This window comes from Hirundo rustica, chromosome 21 (assembly GCF_015227805.2).
Source record: "Hirundo rustica isolate bHirRus1 chromosome 21, bHirRus1.pri.v3, whole genome shotgun sequence".
Lineage (NCBI taxonomy): Eukaryota > Metazoa > Chordata > Aves > Passeriformes > Hirundinidae > Hirundo > Hirundo rustica.
This window is the reverse complement of record NC_053470.1, coordinates 7,962,538-7,981,340: the sequence shown is the minus strand read 5'-3', so window position 1 is coordinate 7,981,340 and position 18,803 is coordinate 7,962,538. Positions and strand designations below refer to the sequence as shown.

The 18,803-nt window shown below is 42.8% G+C and overlaps 1 protein-coding gene across 1 annotated transcript; it reads left to right on the top strand.

The window, feature by feature from the left end:
- On the top strand, positions 1–18,796 carry VSIG1 (V-set and immunoglobulin domain containing 1). Its single transcript, XM_058423277.1, has 8 exons — positions 1–50; positions 1,412–1,572; positions 6,344–6,451; positions 12,398–12,596; positions 14,056–14,211; positions 14,876–14,995; positions 15,699–15,825; positions 16,952–18,796. The coding sequence occupies exons 1-8, from the start codon at positions 14–16 to the stop codon at positions 17,133–17,135; spliced, it is 1,092 nt and encodes a 363-aa protein (XP_058279260.1). The 5' UTR covers positions 1–13; the 3' UTR covers positions 17,136–18,796.
- Positions 18,797–18,803: the final 7 nt, after the last annotated feature.

The window sequence follows — 18,803 nt, the reverse complement described above, 5'->3', positions numbered from 1 at the left end:
GGTGTGTGCAACAATGCTGAAGATATTTCCAATTCTAGCCATCCTTGCAGGTAAGAATAACAAACTGCTCGAAATAGCGCTGGAACAAAGGAACCTGTTGAAGTGAGAGGGCAGGTGAGCCTGACTAGCAGCCTGGGGGAACGTTTGAGGTGAATTGTTTCAGGATGGAACAAAAATCATGGCCACACTGCCAGCCCACTCTGTGGAAATCCACAAGCTGACCCCTGCCTGGTAAGAGCTTTTTGCTCAAGAACAGAATTTTGGCTTTGGCAGATGAATGCTTTGCTCTGATGTCAGGAAGAGGCAAAGAGCTCTTGTGTGGAGCGTTCAGGTCTTTCAAGCGTTTCAAGGTCAGGTTTTTCCATATTTGGTTTTTGTCTCCTCCTGATAATAGGGCTTGGAAAATGATGCCTCAGTCCCTCAACCACCAAAAGATTTTGGGGAGGAGGGGGGGTGATGCTTAACTTTAAGCATCTTTGGATTTCTCTGAAATTAAATGAGGACACAATACTTTGTGGACTCCAGGAATGTTTATGGTATAGTAAAAAATATATATTATTCATACTTCAAAGTAATTTCATTGTGCTAAGCTTTACTTTTAATATGTACAGAAGCAGTCATTTTAATGCTCCATGGAGATGAACAGCCCTTGTATCCACTGGAGAAAACAAAAGTTTCCGAATCTTCCTTTCCAGATGGAATTATCTAGTTTGGGTGCCATAGAAATATTTTAAGTAGCCACCCCTGGAGTTTCAGTGTTCTAACTCTCACACACATATAAACCCAACAGATTTTTACCTTAGATATGAAAAGTAATTCAGAATTGGTACCATATATACTTTTCAAAGCAATGTCCTCTAATTTGAAAGTCCTAGATTTAAGACTAGCAGTGTGCCCATATTGGTGGGCACTACTGACTGGGGGTTTCTGCTGTGGCTCAGAAAAGATCCAAGCAAACTTGGATTTATTCCATGAAGTGTCAAAAACTGCAAAGGACTTCAGTGAAAGCGGGAGATTCCTAATTAACTGCAGTGACTTTCTCTGTGGAAAGGAAAGAGCACAGGAGAGCACTGTGAGAGCAGAAGAAAGGTTCAGTTTAACCACAAATTCTTAGTGAGAAGATAAGAATCGGCCAATGAGAACAAGAACAGGTTTAAGAACTCTGCTTTTTAAGAACATTATTTGTTGTAAGGGCACGAATATTGTGGGGGATTTATCTGCTTGCTAGCTTTTACCCAGCGCCAGCTTGTCCCCTCTGAAATTTCCGCGCAAAGCCCAAGGGAAGCTGTACTGAGAAGGGGAACAGGTCCATCCTGCAGGTTTCCCCAGTAACACAGCGAGGAAGGCAACTCCTGCACGGCTCCAGGGCCAGCCCCAGCTGACCTCTCCTCCCCACACTTGCTGCCCACAGGCCACAGCAGCGGGGTGGTGGTGACCGTCCCTGAGAAGACGGTGAATGTCACGGCAGGTGGGAACGCGACCCTCCTCTGCACGTACGCCAGTTCTGCACCGCTGGGAGATTTCTTTATTCAGTGGAGTTTTTACAGTGCCAAAGAGAGCCAGCTGCACACCGTAAGACGTTTATTTGTTATTACCGTGACATTTTATTTGAGATATCCTTAAATCCTCAAAGGGTCTTGTTATGTTTGATAGGGTTATCCTTGCTACAGACCAGGTAATGTTGGGGTTCCCACCCTCGAGATTAAGGACTGGGGTGCAGTGAAATTCAGGGCAGATGAACAAATTATCTGGGCTCCTAGCTCCCACTGACATGCCTGAACACCTTCACAAACTGATGAGGAAGAACAAAAGTGATTCAGATGCTCAAACAACTTGCTCCAAGTCACACAGGAAGTGTGAAGCAAAGACCAGGTATCCAAAAATCACACAAGTGCTGCAGCTCCTGGGCCAGCTCCCTTTTCTCTTGTCTGGCAGATATTTCCTGCCATTGTGAAAGCTGCTTTCCTGGTGAGACGCCCTTGCCTTTGACAATGTGTTGTTCCCCATTTAAGGGTCAAACGAGAGCTCCTTGACTCAGGCACTGCAGTTTTGGCAGCTCAGTAAGAGGTGCTGTGCATGACAGCGGACTGTGAGCACAAAGGGAGCAGCAAGAGTGCTGGCAGCACTCTGCAGAAAGTTGTCATAGCAGGAAATTTGCCACGGCAAACTTGCATTGGTATTTCCCGGCATCCCAGGGCTGTCACTGTGGAAACAGAACAATTACAGGTCAAGGGCAAACGGTCCCTGCCCTTCCCGAGACCCCAAGAGGCTGCAGAGCCAAACAATCTCTTGTTTTGGGGGTATAATCAGACCGTGTTGTAGGCTGAAATATCAGCACGGATGGGACTGGGAAGAACACCAGTACCAGGCAGTGTATTGGTGCTCTTCCTTTCTAAGAAATAATTAGAAGTGTTGCTGAATCCTTGAAGATGACTGGGATTCCTTTTCCATGCCCTGGTGTCAGGCTTGTGCTTGTGGGACAATCATTTCCCATTGTTTTTATCCTGGTGCCAACATTTTTTTTTTTTCCTGAAAGTTCAATCCTCCTGCCTGGTGTTACAGCTGAGAGTTGAAGTAAAAAGATTTGGCTTAGAGGAGTGTCACACTCAGGATATTTTTAATATAATGCTAAATTCAGTAAATTTAGTAATATTACAGTAGGAGGTTTGCCTTTGCTGACACACTTTCCATCTGGTTTATCAATTCCAGCAGATTCAGCCTGCAATTTACAGAATGTATTTGGCATTGAACAGCAATGGCCAATATGTGAGAAATGGCAATTTAACCCACGACAGAACTGCTCCCTCACCTGCAGTATCTCACAGGCACAGATAAAGCCTGTATCAGTGCTGAGTACAAGCTCTGGGCCCATCCCAAATTCTGACTCTAGCTGAGTGCCAGGCTGATGTAGGCACACCTAGCCTGATTGTGTAGCTGAGTAGCTGTTACTCATTGTTTGCTTTCCTCAAGTTAAAACAGCTTTATTAAATGAAGAATTATTCCTGAAAGGGTGGTAGCTACACGTTTCCTGAGTTGTATTTGGAACTGTATATTGTAATTTTGATCTAGTATGGTACATCTTAAATTTTAACTGCTTGTTCAGGTGGGAAGTACAGCACTGACATAGGATCAAGCTCATCTTCTCCAGGTTTGGTTAGAGCCTTTCTGTTCCACTTGCATCAAATTTTTCATACTGCACTAAATGCCATACATATTTCTGGTCTCTATCAAGAGAAATAAGCAGATTGCAGCTAAAACTATTTTAGAGGGAGAACCACACAGTTTCAAGAGATCCAGGAGGGGAAAACCATTTGTAAACTGTGGCTAATGATGAGAAAAATACCCCCTGAAAATAACAATCATAAAATACTGTGGGTGGTCCAAAATATGCTCAACAAGAACTGATGCAAGACTACCAGATGTCAAGGAAACCTTATGGATCAATCCCTCCAGTGCTCCCTCCTGGCTTCTGCAGCTCTCACTGCAAGCAATGGGAAAGCTGTGCCTTGAAAGGTCCATGAGAAACACTGCTGGGAAAAAGCTGCAGCTGGATTCCCCCATCTGGAACTAATTTCACAGCAAATTCACTTCCACACGTTTGTAATGGCTGCGTTTGTGATGGATGATTTGCATTTTCATCACATAAAGTCAGTGCAGTCTGGACAGGCCATGGCTTAGTGCTAATCCCATTGTGCCTTGGTGTTCCAGGAGAATCTCCTCTCCCTGCAGCTCCACTTCTGGCTCAGGGAGGTTCAGAGGGTTCCCTTTGCTCCCTGGAGGGTGCAGGACTGGGACACTGCTCTTTCTAAAACCCTTTCAGCAACACATTCAGCCTTGTATCACTTGACCCTGTATCCTCCCACCACCACCTGGCAATTCCTTTCCATTTTGAACCTATTCACAATAAAATTAAAATGGTGTTAATGCCAACATTGGGAAGAAAGGCCTGTGATTGCTTGTGGAAAATACGGTTTAAGAAATCACACAACACAGCTGAACATAAAGATGGATTTTCACCCTCCCTCTGAATGAGGCTGGCATTTCTATTTCAGGCTGATGACTCTTCTGAGTTTCAGAAAGGACTGGGAGCCTGAAAGCCTGCATGTTTTTCTCCCACAAGTTTAAACAAAAGGATAATCTCTCTACCAACCTGGCTTTGCCCTGGTGGCTTGGCACATAGCTGAATTAAGTTTCACATTTTGTTCCAAGTAGGAAACATATGCATGAAAATGGAGGAGGTTGCCAGCTTTGGCTTTCATTGTTTAGTTAAAACAATACTAATATGAAATTCAAAAATATATTTAAGATGCTGATAAGAAGACAAACCCAACTATATTGGAAAGACTGGCACCATATCTAACTGAATACCAGAACAACAGCTTGAATTTTAACTGGAATAAAATTATTTAATTCTATGAGATATTTAGATTCTTCTAACAGATCCATAATAAAATATCAAACACTTCCTTTCAAAAACATACATTTGCCCTGAAAAAAATTGTTGAAAATTCTGGCTCTACTCAAAATTTGCCATTTTTTTTTCCAGCAACTAATTGGATAACATTTTCAATTCCATTTGTGAATATTGGAAAATCCTGCCAAATATTTTGAAGACAGAAGACTGACTTTTTTACTAACTGAGCCAAACTATGCTCTTCTCCTGAGAAGTTTCTCTAGTAATAGCAATTTCCCTCACTTGAACTTAATAATGTAAGTACAAAATTATGGAAAATAGGATGCCATACATATTTTCAACTTTTTGCCATCTAGCCCTTAGTGACGTGTCCTTTAATGCTGAATTTAAGTTTTAAATAATAACGCCCAGCCAAGCATCTTGAGAACTTTCCAACACTGAGTGATCTCTATTTTACACCTAGACAAAGTGAGGCTAGCACCGTTCTGCTCACCCAGGCTACACCACAGCCTGGCCTGGTTCATAAGGTGAAGTCTCAGCTCCTGCTCACACCTACATCTGGGCTTCATTTCATGCCCTGAGTCACTCAGCTGGCCCCAGTGAAAAGCACCTAAGTAAATGTTTGAAAGAATCAACTCTGTTGACTCTTCACAGGCGAGGCTGCAGCCTTGCAAAGCTAAATACAAGTCCTGAGCCTAACCTGGGCCACACCTTGAGCCTCCAGCCCGGGGCACCCACAGCTACAGCCAGTGAAATGATCAGGGGCACCACCTGGCTAACCCAGATGTGCCCAGGGCAGGATTCCAGACTGAAATTCTAAATTCAATATGAGTAAAGCTCATGAATGCCTGTTACTTTTAGGCAAAACAGAATTATCAGTAGATTTCCTATGAAAATCTTCTCAAAGAAAAGTGAACTTGTGGCACATCCACATCACGGATGCATGGTACTTTTAGGCAAAACAGAATTATCAATAGATTTCCTACGAAAATTTCCAAAAGAAAAGCAAACTCGTGGCACATTGCTCAGCAACAGGGGACAAGGAGGGAAAGCCCAAAGGAGGAGCACAGATGTGTGGTGTCCTTCCAGCCTGACACCCCAAATTCAGATTATCAGTAGTCCCAATACCAGCACAAGTCTGCTGCCCAGCACAAAGCAAGTGGGCACTGGGCTACCCCAGGTGAGAGCCAGAGGCCAGCCAGCCCTGTATGTGAGGGGGTTTCCATAAAAGCTTCTGAAAGAACAAATTCCTCTCCACGTAGCCTGAGCAATTCAGGGGACACCCTCACACCTTTCCAGCCACAAGACACCTGAGATCTGTGTCAGTGCTGCAGGGGACACCAGCTTGGGAGCAGAGCAGTGCATGCCAGCCCCAGAGAAAGATTAGCCTGTGTGAAGCACGTCCTGAGGCAGTACAGGAAAACTTCCTCTCATCCACAAGCATTTCTTTTTGCCTAGAGGTGAGTTTAAAACTGAGTTTTGTCTAGCACTTAGATGACTGAGCAGGCAGTGTAAGGAACAGCTTCATGGGAAGCAGAGGTGACACCTCCAGTGCAGGGGAACGGAGCTGCTGCTGTCGTGTCACTGCCGCTGGAGTGGCTCTGGATGTCAGTGGGACCATGAGGGACTGCCTGTGGTTATCACAAAGGGAAGTGAAGACAAGGAGAAAATCATCAGGGGTGTTCGGAGCAAACATTAGACTCCAATCTTAGTTTGCCTAATTTTAGGCAGAGCTTAGGAATAAGCTTCTATTGTGGTGGACAAGGCCTGAGCTATTTCTGCACAAAACACTGAGCGTGAGGCACCCTGCCCCTGTGACCAGCACGGATGGTAGGTGGGGAGCTGTGTGGAGGAGTGGCTCTTTGGTTTTGGGGGAAGATTTAAAGTCTCATTTAACTCTCAGATCAGCACGTTTTTACTCAAATGCAGCACTCCCCGTGTCACGGTATTCTGAGTATGGATGAAAAGTCAGTCAGTCTTTGTCAAAAGACGGTGTATGTGACAGATGCACGGGGAAGATGTAGCTGGAGATACAAGGTAAGAAACAATCCCCATAATCTCAAGGGGGAAAACAGAGCTAAATAGCTTCTGCTAGATCTGTGCTACTGTGAAACTTGTATTCATATTCTGTACTGAAATCTCAAAACCAGCACATGACTGAAGTCAGTTGAATCGGATGCATCATTCAGGATTTTTAACTCGCCCTATCTCTAATTGCATTTTTCTCTGCCAAAATTATTTTGGATGTAGCTGTTGTGTTGGGGGATTTTTTCCCCCCACTTATTCTAGGTGGCTGAACTGGCACCTTCAGGAATGTTCCACCCAAAGGGAATCTGAAGGGTGTGTGCACCCACCAGGAGCCTCTGGGCTGAATGTGAGCAAGACTGGATAGACCAAACTTTGGGCTAAATATTTACATGGGGGAAAAAAAAAAATCATCCTGGATCTCCTTTCTAGAATATAAAAACATTGCTGAGGACACTGAACTGAAGCAGCTTCCTCTCAGCTCAGTATTCCAGCCATAATCCATCCCCAGCTCTCTGACTGCAGCAGGATTCCTGCCTCACCATGAAGTACAGGGTAGAGCCCAGTGTAAACTCAGGCCTAATAATAACTGCTGAAGAGCAGTTACACCAAATGCACTAAGAAAACACATTTGTTCCTGATGCACTGTAGGAATTATTCACTGATAGTTCAGCCACAAGAATGATACTGTGAGAACATGAAAGAGCTGCTCCTTCGATATATTTGCATCAGTTAAAGCTGCTGAATGATTAATCCTCCAAAGGCTTCTGACTCCCTCCCTTTCTTCTGCCAGTGCACTTTTGTGACAAGACACTTCTTGTCATTGTTAATATCCTCAATTCCCCGTGCAAAAATCCCAGTAAAGGACATCCCTCTAACACCCCTACTACCTTCTGGCAGATCAGAGTTTTGACAAAAATGTGTGAAAAGAAGCTGTGGATGAAAGAAGGGATTTGGGCCCAGACTCAGTCATGTGACACATGTCAAAGAAACCAACACAGGTGTGAACATTTGCTTTCTTAGCTAGCTGAGTTCAGAATCTGAACTTTGGGCCTTCAGTAACACACTGAGTGTGGGGCATTTGTTCCCTAATTAGATGGTAAAATGCTTAAGGGAGTGATTAACATTTTTTCCCCTTGTTATTTTACAAACTCTGTCTGTGCTCAGAATTCAAAAAGAGATCATGATCCCAAACCAGTAAAGTCATTAGTAGGCTCCATTCTCTAGGAGCTTGAGAAAATGTCAAACAGAAAATGACAAACCAACCCAATGACAGGGCCCTCTGGATGCTGGAGCCTCCCTGCTCTCCAGGCAAAGACTGAGTCACACTCTGAATGCATCAGAAAAACAGGATGATGTAAAACTAGAGCTTTACATGTGCTGGTGGGGGAAAGGGAGAAGAGGCTGGGAGAGGAAAGACAGGTGCTGGAAAAGAGGTCATGTCCTGAAACTGCCCCCAGTCAGGAGGTCAGGATCCTGTGGAGATTAAGCAGGACGCTTTGTAATGCACCTTCAAGTACATCTCATCTCATAACTTTAATATCCAGGAGTACTAGGCATGTACAGAGACTCCAGGAGATGGGGATGGGAGGAGTACTGACCTGGAAATTATGAATTAGTCCATCCAAAGCCATCTGAAAGACACATATTTACACAGATGCTAGTATATATTTGTCCTGTCAAAAGGAGAAGCAGAGGGAGGCACGTTTCTTCCAATTTCCTGCCTGCCTCTTCACACACCCCCTTCACACCCTGAGGAAGATCTTTCTACAGAAGTTGTACAACAAAAACCTGTGGGTGGGTTCCTCACACTGCTGAACATCTGGCAGCCTCTCAAAGCCCTCAGCTCAGCATCAGCTCTGCTGACTGCTTCCTCTGCAGGAAAATACTTTCCACACCATCACTCCAGGAGAAACTGTGAGGGTAAAACCACAGCCCTGCCTCAGAATGCCTGGAAGGATGGAGACAGCAGCTCTAGGCACTGCCTGCCACAGGCTGAACAAACAAATAAACTGCAACCCTTTCTAAGGTCAGGGAGATGCCTTCTGGGCAACTTGGCTGTTTAGCAGAAACCAGAGTCTCAGATCATGAAGTTATTAGGGACAACAGTTTTAGGAGTGATCATCTCCTCTCCTTTTTCTGTCAGTTGTTTGGTTAGCCACCCAGGCAGCTGCTTCCGTGAAATGTGAAAAGGCTCCATTATATAATAACTTGCCAAACAAACTAGCTGGTAAGGAGGAGCAACAACCATTAATGCACCCTCAATGTTGTTTCTGCTCTGGTAAATCATTGACTTCACTGGAGCTGCTCCTGATTTGCCTGAGGACATGAAAAGCTTATTGTTTGAAGGGAAGCACAGCAGATTCCTTTTACATTATTTTTGCATTCAAGATGGTGCACTTAAATATATTTTATCACACCAGATTAGAAAGGTTTCAAGAAAAAGTCTACCATTGACTAAATATACAGTTTTCCATACACACGTTTTAGGTAATATGGGAAGAAAAGTCATGATGTGTGTCTATAGGAGGAAACGCTAGCTGGCAGTTGCCCAAAGCCAAAAAAATTTCCCTATCTTCAACAGAGAACAAGATTTTTTTTTACTTTTGAATCGAAATAGAAACACTTTTGCAAAGATTTTCATTTCAGTTTCCTGCAAGCCACAAACCAGCTTTCCAAGTACAGCATAAAACCACTTTGAACCAGGGTTTAAAATACCCATTTTGAGTGTATTGTTTAAAATGGACTATGATTTCACAGCCAATTAACTGAAACATATTCCTCTTAAATGAAATTTCCTGTGTACACAATCCAATCATACCTCTGAGACAAGATATACACTCGGCAATTAATCAGAACATTTTCAGCCTTTTTAGTGCTTACCACCTTCCTTCAGGCAATGAACTCCAGAGCCAAGGGAGATAAGCATGGAACAGGAGAGAACAGAGAACAGGCAGGAGCCTGCAGAGGAGCTGAACACGTTGCCTGAGAATGTTTCACTGCCTTTATGCTCATGGCTGACAAAAAATGACCCAGTAAGACTCTGTTTGAATCTATGAAGAGAAGAAATAGTCTCTGCTGTGTTGGCACCCGCCTCAGATTTAACAGCGTACACAAAATATTTTCTTTGCATTCACTGACTCAGAAAGAGAGAACACAAGGGATTAGTTTTTCAGTGCATTGTATGAGGACTTAAGCACATAATTCACCCTGCCTCCAGGTCAAATATACCGAGCAAATATCCCAATTGCTCCTCTGCAGTTTTACTGGCATGCCCCGACTGCATTTACAACTTGCAGCGCCAGTCTTATTGCCAGGAAGATGTGCCGTATCTAAAGGAGCATTCCGTGGACCCCTTCTGCTAGTCTTTACTCTCACATAATCCCAGATCACTCTGAGGTAGACAGAGTAGAATTTAGCCCCTTTTTCCAACAACCAAGCCTTTAGTAGGGTATGACGGGCCTGCCACTCCTCTCATGCTGCAGCAAGACACACATTACCTCATCTAAATCATTGCAGAGCTTGACTTCACATTAGTGTAAAGAGCTGGTGGAACCCCTTTCACTGCCCTACTCCAACAGTGCAGCTGATGGAGAGGAGATGGAAATCCAGCCCAACACTATTGAGAGCCATCCAGGGACATCAGCCTGTCACTGTCCTTGTAACTTCAGACTCTTGCAAGAAACAGGGATAAACAATACTCTGCTATTGCTCACACTCAGATAAATGGAGAACAAGACTAACGTGGCCAGTGTGTTTTTGTAATTCCTAGTAGACAACTTTTTTGATGAGTGATTTGTTTAAACCAAACTCCCTGTTCTGAACACTCTCCTTCCCCAGGGAATACAGTGTGTCCATCCAGACTCTGGTTCCGCAATAGAATTCCATCTCTAGACATTTGCAAAGCATAAAATCAGTTTTAAAACTGATGGTATTGCATGCACACGATGGAAACTGGGAGGAGTACCCAGCTTCAGCAGACTTTCTAACCAGGTGTGTCGGCCTGGACCTCTTCCTACCCACCAGTGTTCCACACGTTGGGAATGCTTTGGTGTTCAGAGCCCTGCATCAATTGTACCTGGTGTTTGTAATCCTGGGGCAGGGAAAGATAAAGTCTGGCTGAGGAGTTTGCAAAATTGCTCTTGAGATGGGGCCAAGCTGCAGTCCTGGAGCTGCTGGTGCTGTGCAAGCTGATTCTGACCTTCATCTCAAAGCCGTATCTTTGCATAAACCAGCTGTGCTCTGACAGTTTTGGAGTGTACCTTGCCTTAAGCTAATAAAGGCTTTCAGATAACATTTCTTAAAGACTTCAGTCAACACCGTATCAGGGAGGATAAATAGAATTAAGAATTAATATTCTTAATTCAAAATGCAATCAGTTGATCTGCAAAGTAAAGCAAATTATACTTCTCGCCTGGGGATCTGCAGTGTCCCTAAAAGGCAGGGAACTTGGACCAAAAGGAAATTTTGATACTAGTCACGTGAGAATGGCCTGTGAAGAGGAGTCTGTGGAACCTTTTCCTACCAGCGTTTTCACACTATTTCCATTAAAAACCATGCTGCTACTTCAGCTTCAGTAAATACATTTACACTGATGGTTCTGGAATACTGCCAGTAGGAGCAATGTTAGATCTATGTGGGTCACAACCTGTAATTCTATATGGACACCTCTCACCAGTTTAGAGAAATGACTGAATGTGCTGGAGCTGTTCGCTTTGCCTAGTGTGTGCATGCAGACACTGGGGGAGCACACTGCCTATCCCAAAGACTGTCACTTTCATACCACACTATCGTCAACACCTCAGAAAAACAATTAACCAGTCGTAGTTTTCCACATCCTTGTTCTTTCAGATCTTGGTTTCAGAGCAGAGTTAGGCTGGACAGAGGGCAGGTACCCTTGAGAACTATTATATTTACCCCAGAGCAGATGAGATACTGCAGTTCCTAGACAGACTCAGGGCCCAAGGCTCACAGTGCCATGCAGGCTCCACAGTGAACACAATTCTGCCTCTCCTTTCCATCAGCAGACAAGTTTGGGCTTATGAGGCCACTTCTACTCCACAATGCTGCTGAGAGCAATTGATGATGCTCAAGTCAGTGAAATCAGTCAATGTTAAATCAGCAATTTCTATTTGGGAGGAAAAGTTGCATTCCTTAGAAATATTTATCCTTCCTATGTCTATCATTAGGCAAAACATTTTTTTACAATTTACTAAAAGGGGAACTTCTTGATCCCAAATAGGAACCCCCCCAAGCACTGAGGCCAGCAGGTATTTACTCTTCCCTGGTATAAATTCAGAAAAACCAAGATAGTCCATGACACTGCCTCCAGTGCTGATGGCACAAACAAGAACAGCGTGACTGCTCTAACTGCATGTGTGATGACTCTGCTCTGTTCTTGTACTGCATCCTTTTGGCTTTCAAATTTACTGCCAACAGATCAGGTGCCTTGTTTGCTTAGACCTTTGTCTTGTGAATTCATTTCAGTCCTCTGTTTGCCAGATTCTGTGTTTGGAAATCTCTGCAGCCACCCAATGACAGGTCCATCCTTGTCATAATCTTCTACTGAGCCGCTTATTAATGCTATCACAAATCATCAGTGCTTCACTTACATCAGTATTCACTGTGCATGACTTAGCATTTTCTCACAGAATTGTCATATGATGGTCAATGGTCTCACCTTTGTTTTTGCAATTGCATCAGTCTGTGCTTGGAGTGTCAAGCTTTAAAGATTTAGCTGCTGTCAACTGCACGATTAAAAATGCCATTTCTGAAAAGCTTGTCTTTTAAGAACCTTTAGAAGTATGTATTCAAATATACCACGTTTTCTTGGGGGAGGAGGCAAGAAAGGGGGTGACACTGCTTGGCTTTAATCAGAAGTCAAATATATTCTGAGTGCCAAACATAGCAGCAAGAAGATCTTTTGTCATTAAACTAACAATTGTTTCTTTATCACAGATCTATTATTATTCAGGAGGCCAGTCTTACTCCTATGGAGCATTTAAGAACAGGATAACAGCTTCAACAAGTCCAGGGAATGCATCAATAACAATCTCCAACATGCAGCCCTCAGACACCGGGTCCTACACCTGTGAAGTTTTCAGCCCTCAGGGTGACGCTGGACAGAGTCAAAAATCCGTGATTGTCAGTGTGCTGGGTGAGTGCCTCCCCTCTCTATCGCTGTATTGTCTTTTTCCTTCTGGATTATGAAACACTGAGTTCACAGCTCAAAATACATCGGGCCAGAGGGAATAACAGGCTGTGGTAAACAAGGCCCGTGATGCAGAGGGAAGCTCCCTGAGTCACTGCTGCAGTTTCCAAGGGCTCTGGAGGCAGGCAGAGCCTGGGTGCCCTCTAGCTTCCAGCCACAGCTGGCCTGCTTCCACTCCACAGCTGCCTCTGCCTGAACTGCAGTCAAACCTCATTCTTCTCTGCACAACTTCACTTTTCATACTGGGAAACACGGTGATACTAGTTTCCCATTTTAGCTGGGAGGGACAGCTTCTCACTGAAACCGTTACATGCCAGCCCCAGCACAGGCCAAAACCTTGCTAATTTTACCTAAAGTTGATCATGGTAATTTGCATAAATCTAGGGAGAGGCAGCAGCAGCACAGCCCAAGAGTTCTGGCTCACATCAATTCCCAAAACCTCTAGAAACTTAGTATGTGTTGGATTAAAGTAGCCCAAAGTCTGTTTTGAATGGAAGAAAGCAGTAGTTCAACCATGAACAGGCAGAACAGAAAGGATGAAAAGCAGTGGAATGAGATATTTTATTTCCTAATAAGATAGAAGATTGTACTAACCCTAATAATTCCTTTTATCTTGAGAATTCATACCTCATCAGAGTGACAAATCACAGACATATGGAAATGTGATTCCAACCTCACTTGCCTATCTTCCAGGGATAAGAAAAAGATGTATGTGAACTCATTTCCTAAAAAACCAAAGCAATACTGATAATTTTCATCTAAAATTCCCAAAATAGATAGTAAATCTTGGAGCAATTGAGAAAAAGATTGCACTTTTCACATGAAAACCAAGAAAAGTTGTTAGTTTGGGTTTCCCTTGACAGTGCTCTAAAGAACCACAAAAAGCATTTCTGGAGGTAGGAAATTAAAAACAACGGGTGTAAGCAAGAACAGAATCTTCCCTTTTCTGCAAAGGGAGAACATTATATAAAAACAGATACATTTTTTTACCAGAACTATATTTATTTCCTGAACTGATTTATTTCCTTCACAACTATTAATATACTGAAAGAACTGGGCCTCGATCCTTTCCCCCTCTGCCATGTCTCTAAAGAAAATGATGTTGCTATGTGGCAGAATGAATGGTGTATGGTGACCCATTAAAGGAAATAATTGATAGTTGTGGTCTCAGCACCTCCCTAATAACAGTTACTATGCAAATGGAAGATAAAACTGTATCCTAGGCCACGTACATATATTTAATATTATATTTTTTAATGGGAGAAGCCTTGGTCAGTTCCATAAGTGAGAGACTGCTCTTGGATGGGCTTCAGGTCTTTGCTCAGAGCAGCATGGTACCAGACCTTGAGGTGAATGCTTGCAGCCCTGGGTATGCACTCCTGAGGTGTCTGTTCCTATTTTGCAGTCAAACCATCCAAACCTTTCTGCAAAGTAGAAGGAACACCTGAAAAAGGCCATCTAATCTACCTCCTGTGCAACTGTGAAGAGGGATTGCCTCGCCCCACCTACCGCTGGTACAAGGTGGATGAGAACACCCTCAAGCCTGTGACAGAACAATTCAGTATGTATATCTACAGCACTAACACACCATGTTCAGGATCTGAAATTCCAGCATGCCCAATGCTGTGTAGCACATAAACCAATTAAAATTTATCCTCCTCTTTCAATAGTCAATGTCACAGAATCGTATTTTTACTTATTCAAGTCAACTGACAAAACCTGTCTTCCTGTCAAAACCACTGGATGCTTTTTCTATTTAATAAAAAAAGCTGAAGTCCTGTCCACGCCTTTAAATTGTTAAAATGAGAGAAGTATTTATGCCTTTACATCCTTCCTCCCTTGAAATTTTGAGTGAATTTAAGTTGAATCAATTTGTCATTCAAGTACTAGCACATCCTTCCCTCCCAAAAATTTTCTGGACCTGTTTACATTTTCATTTGTGGAGTTACACAGAAAACCACAATATCAATGTGGGCAAAACATCAGCCAGACTGGTTGGCAGAGTAGGGGCTTCTAACACACCCCCAACAGAATCCACTGGAGCAATTTTCAAGGAAGGTAAACATTTTATATTTAAAGAATATAAAAACACCCCACACAAATAAATCAATAATTGGTGAACCCTTTTTCTAACATCTGAATAGCTCTGTGTTACCCACTGCAGAGAACTGTTTGCCCCTGGAGAATACAAACAGTAACGTGTACCTGCTCCCTGCTTGTCACAGATCCAAACTCCGGCATCCTTTACATTGGCAACCTCAGCACCTTTGAAACTGGCTACTATCAGTGCATAGCCAGCAACCTCCTGGGGAACAGCACCTGTGAGCTCGACCTGACAGCAAAACGTGAGTGGAATGCATGAAAGGCATCATGCCTTTGATGGAGGACATACACAGCTTGCAGGAAATTCTTTAACAACTTTGAAGCTTTGATTATTTTTTTTTTTCCAAGAACAGAACAGGATTTGGAGAGCCTCCCCAAACCCAACTAGAAAACTGATTTAACATTCCCACCTTAATTTCCTGCGAAGGGCAGGAGCTGGACCGGGTTCTGACTGCAGAGCCTTTACTGAGAGCAGACAGACAAGGAGTTTTGAGCTATTTCTTCCACCCAACAATCCCAGTGAGGTCTCCTCACCCCAGAAATTAAAACCATCAGTGAAATGTGGTAGTACAGGGACTGGGGCACTGTGGATGTGAGCACTAGCTGAAAGACAGAGATAAAGGCAACCTGGATTCCAGTATGTGTTTGTAATGATTGAAAAGAGAAGGCTTTTACCTGCTGTCAGTATTACTGCCCAGGGATTCCCTGAGCCTGGCATAACCAGAGTTTGATGGGATAAGAAGCTACCAGTGAGAAAGGAGGCAGCGCAGACCACCCTAGCACAGAGCTCTCACTTTTCTGGAGAATCTTTGACCTCCCTCCTGGAAAGAATTCTTTGAATCCAATCCCTTCTTTCTGCTAAAGGTTACTGCACTAACTTTCCATGGGTTTTTGCTATACTACTACTTCTTAAAAAGTCAAGTAATGTTTTTTTTCCCTTTGCAGATTCAGATGGTGGTATTGTTGCTGGAGCACTGATTGGAGCAATTCTGGCAGCTGCTATAATCTGCGTTATTGTCTGGGTCTTAACCAAGAAGGCAAAAAAGAGGAAGTCATCAAATAATGAGATGCAGTAAGAATTTCTGTTTGCTTCATTTTAAGACAATTATTTCTGTAAAGCACTGCTGATAATCCAGAACTAAAGTAAAATGCATAACACAAGCTTTGAGAAAACTTCCAGTGCAAACATCTTCTTTTGGGGGACTTTTCACCTGTGGCTCTTTTAACAGAAGGTGCCATTGCCCTCTTCCCACTTAGCAGTATCTAAAACAGTGAAGTAAATGCTTTTAAACAACACAAACTAAAGTGGTAAGTTATAAAAACAGCTCTTTAGATTGAAAGGTAATGGTGTCTGTTAAAAGCAGGCAGAGGAAGTCAAAAAAGAAAGAGCAGCTAAGGGTCACCCCAGAAAATTTACTGGGATTTAACTACATGCAGTTGAGGCCAGAAAAAACCTGTGACTTCCCTGTAGCACGTTTAAGACTTCCTAATATGGAATTCTGCTAACCCAGAGCAGTGATCAGTCACTCACGCACCTGATTTCCGCTTTCAGCTGATGTAGCATTAAGATCTAGTTTTGTACTTGGATCCTAATAATTCTCACTGCATTGAATTAATCCACTAGCATCTGACATTTTTTACCGTGTGAAGGTGCTTCAGTACTGGGAGTTGGTTTATTTTCGTTTTGATAAGATAGATGGAATTAATACCTGTTACTAAAAATACTTTTCTAGATTTCCATATTTTCTATAATACCAAATATATTTTATATTACTTTTCCAGATTTCAGTCTTTTTGTAATTCTTGTCCTGACTGAACTCTATTTTTCATGCACTACAATGGGACACCAGATCCGCATGGAATTTCCCAGAAGGCTCACACCAGGCAGTGAGCTTTGCTGTCCCTCCTCAGACACTGCCAGCGCTCAGTTTCCCTTTCCACTTTCCTGGAATAACATTTAAACATACTAAGATCCATTTTATTCTAATGGGATCACTCAAAGCAGCAATGCAGATGTCTTTCCAGCTAATATGCTGTCACTCTTTCTGCCTCAGCACCAGTGGTGGTGCAGCCTTTCCACACAATCTTGGAACAGTCATAACATCATCGGGGTTACAAAGATTCATTATTTTGAAAGGCTCTGGTGTACATGGGATTTCAACATGTGAGATCACAATCCTAATCCTGTCTTTCTGCAGAGAAATGGCTCAGAAACAGTCCAATGCAGACTACCTTCAGGTACCCAACGAAGAAAACATCCCTGCAACCACAGTTCCATCAAGCAATGCAACAAACGAATACCCAAGTGCTGATGAAACAGCAGCTCCTGCAACACCTGAAAACGACGAGAAGCAAGAAGCAGGAAAAGAAGAAATAGCCTAGAGTTTATAACAGAGTTTTCTCTGTCACCTTTGGACCCCTTTATACAAAAATTGTCGGCATTGAGTTAACAGAGTTAACATAGAAGCAAGACTAAAAGTTGTATTCAAGGCATTTGTACTGTGAGCCACAGGGGTGGATAAAAAGGGTCTGTTACACAGGCACTTTGTGAATGGCACAAGATTTGGCCTTTAAAGTGAACCAAATTTCTTTTATTACCTAGCTACACTGTGCAAAAATTTAAGTATAAAATAAAGTATCATCTACAACTAGCCAACCTATTTTGCAAAACTAATTAGGAAACGGGCTGCAGCATTTGTCAAAGTGTGAGCTCCCAGTAACGCTGCGTGTCCACAGAGCTCAGAGCCACAGCAGCCTTCTCCAGAAACAGTGTTAGCCAACCTGCTTGGTGTGCAGAGAACAGCAGCCATGGCCAGTACACTGCAGTGTTTCAAGAACTCGTTTTGCACATAAGAAGTAAAAAGAAGTTACATTAATGTCATCAGAACGCTGAAACAGATGTTCAGACCTGAGTCAAGGAAATCTTGTGTGTCTGAATTCCACTTAGCTAAAAAAAATATATATATTAAAAAATCCTGGAATAAGTAAGATAGGAGCTTATGCTGGTGAAGTTGTCAGTAACTTCTATAGATAGTACAGTCTCCCTAGAACACCACAGGTTTTATATTTGTTCAAAAAGTAGAAAGTGCTCAAGTTATCTTAAAGTTTTTTCTATAAAAGAAAGGAACAACTGACCACATTCTTGACTAATGATTCACACTTCTAACCACCAGTAATAGATGGTAGTAAAAAGGCAAAATAAGAAGCAAAGCAGGCTGCTGGGAGTAAGGAGGTAAGGAAAATAACACGATTTGGAGTTTCTTACCATAGTGTGGTGATTTCTGTAAGCCTTCTGGCAGATGTTCTCATTATGGAGTTTATCTAAAGTTTATTAGAAAGGATGGGGCACAGTTCTTAGCTTCCCACTGATCCTCTTGGCAAAGCACAAATCGAATTAGGTACTGATCCACAGTGTGTAGCTCTAAAACCCTGCAGAGCTATGCAGGATGCAGAAACGTTTTTCAGAATTTGCTTTAGATGTTCCAACAGTCTTTGGAACATCTATCTTCCCATTTATCTTCCCATAGGGAGTAGGGATCATTAATACACACAACAAATATTAAACCAACATTCAAGCCACCATCTCCTAAGGAAGCAGATTTACAAAGCTACAGAGCAGGGATTTTTTGCTACACAAAGATCAAGAATGAACACAGCTTCAGCTGCTCTCCAAACAGATTTTCAGCAGTGCCTGTGCAATATATAAGAAACTTCTACTCAGGCAGATTCCTCCTTCAATCTGCATGGCCAGAGTTCACTGTACAGGCAAGTTATCCCTCCTGTTCTTAATTAAGGAGCCCCCTCAGTGAAATTTAACCTGCATTTTGTGTTCTAAGATACATTTAACGTCCTTGGTGAAGGTATTTGTTTGGTTTTAAGTTTCTGTCTTATCAAAATAAATTGCGTTACCTTAATCCCTACAAGTCAAACTGTAGAAACTGTCAGCTTGCATTTCACCCTTTCCTTGAGGCTGAAGATCAAACATGTTGCATTTCCACACTGTGTAATGGATGGCAGGGTTTCATCTCGTTGTTCACATCCCAGACATAC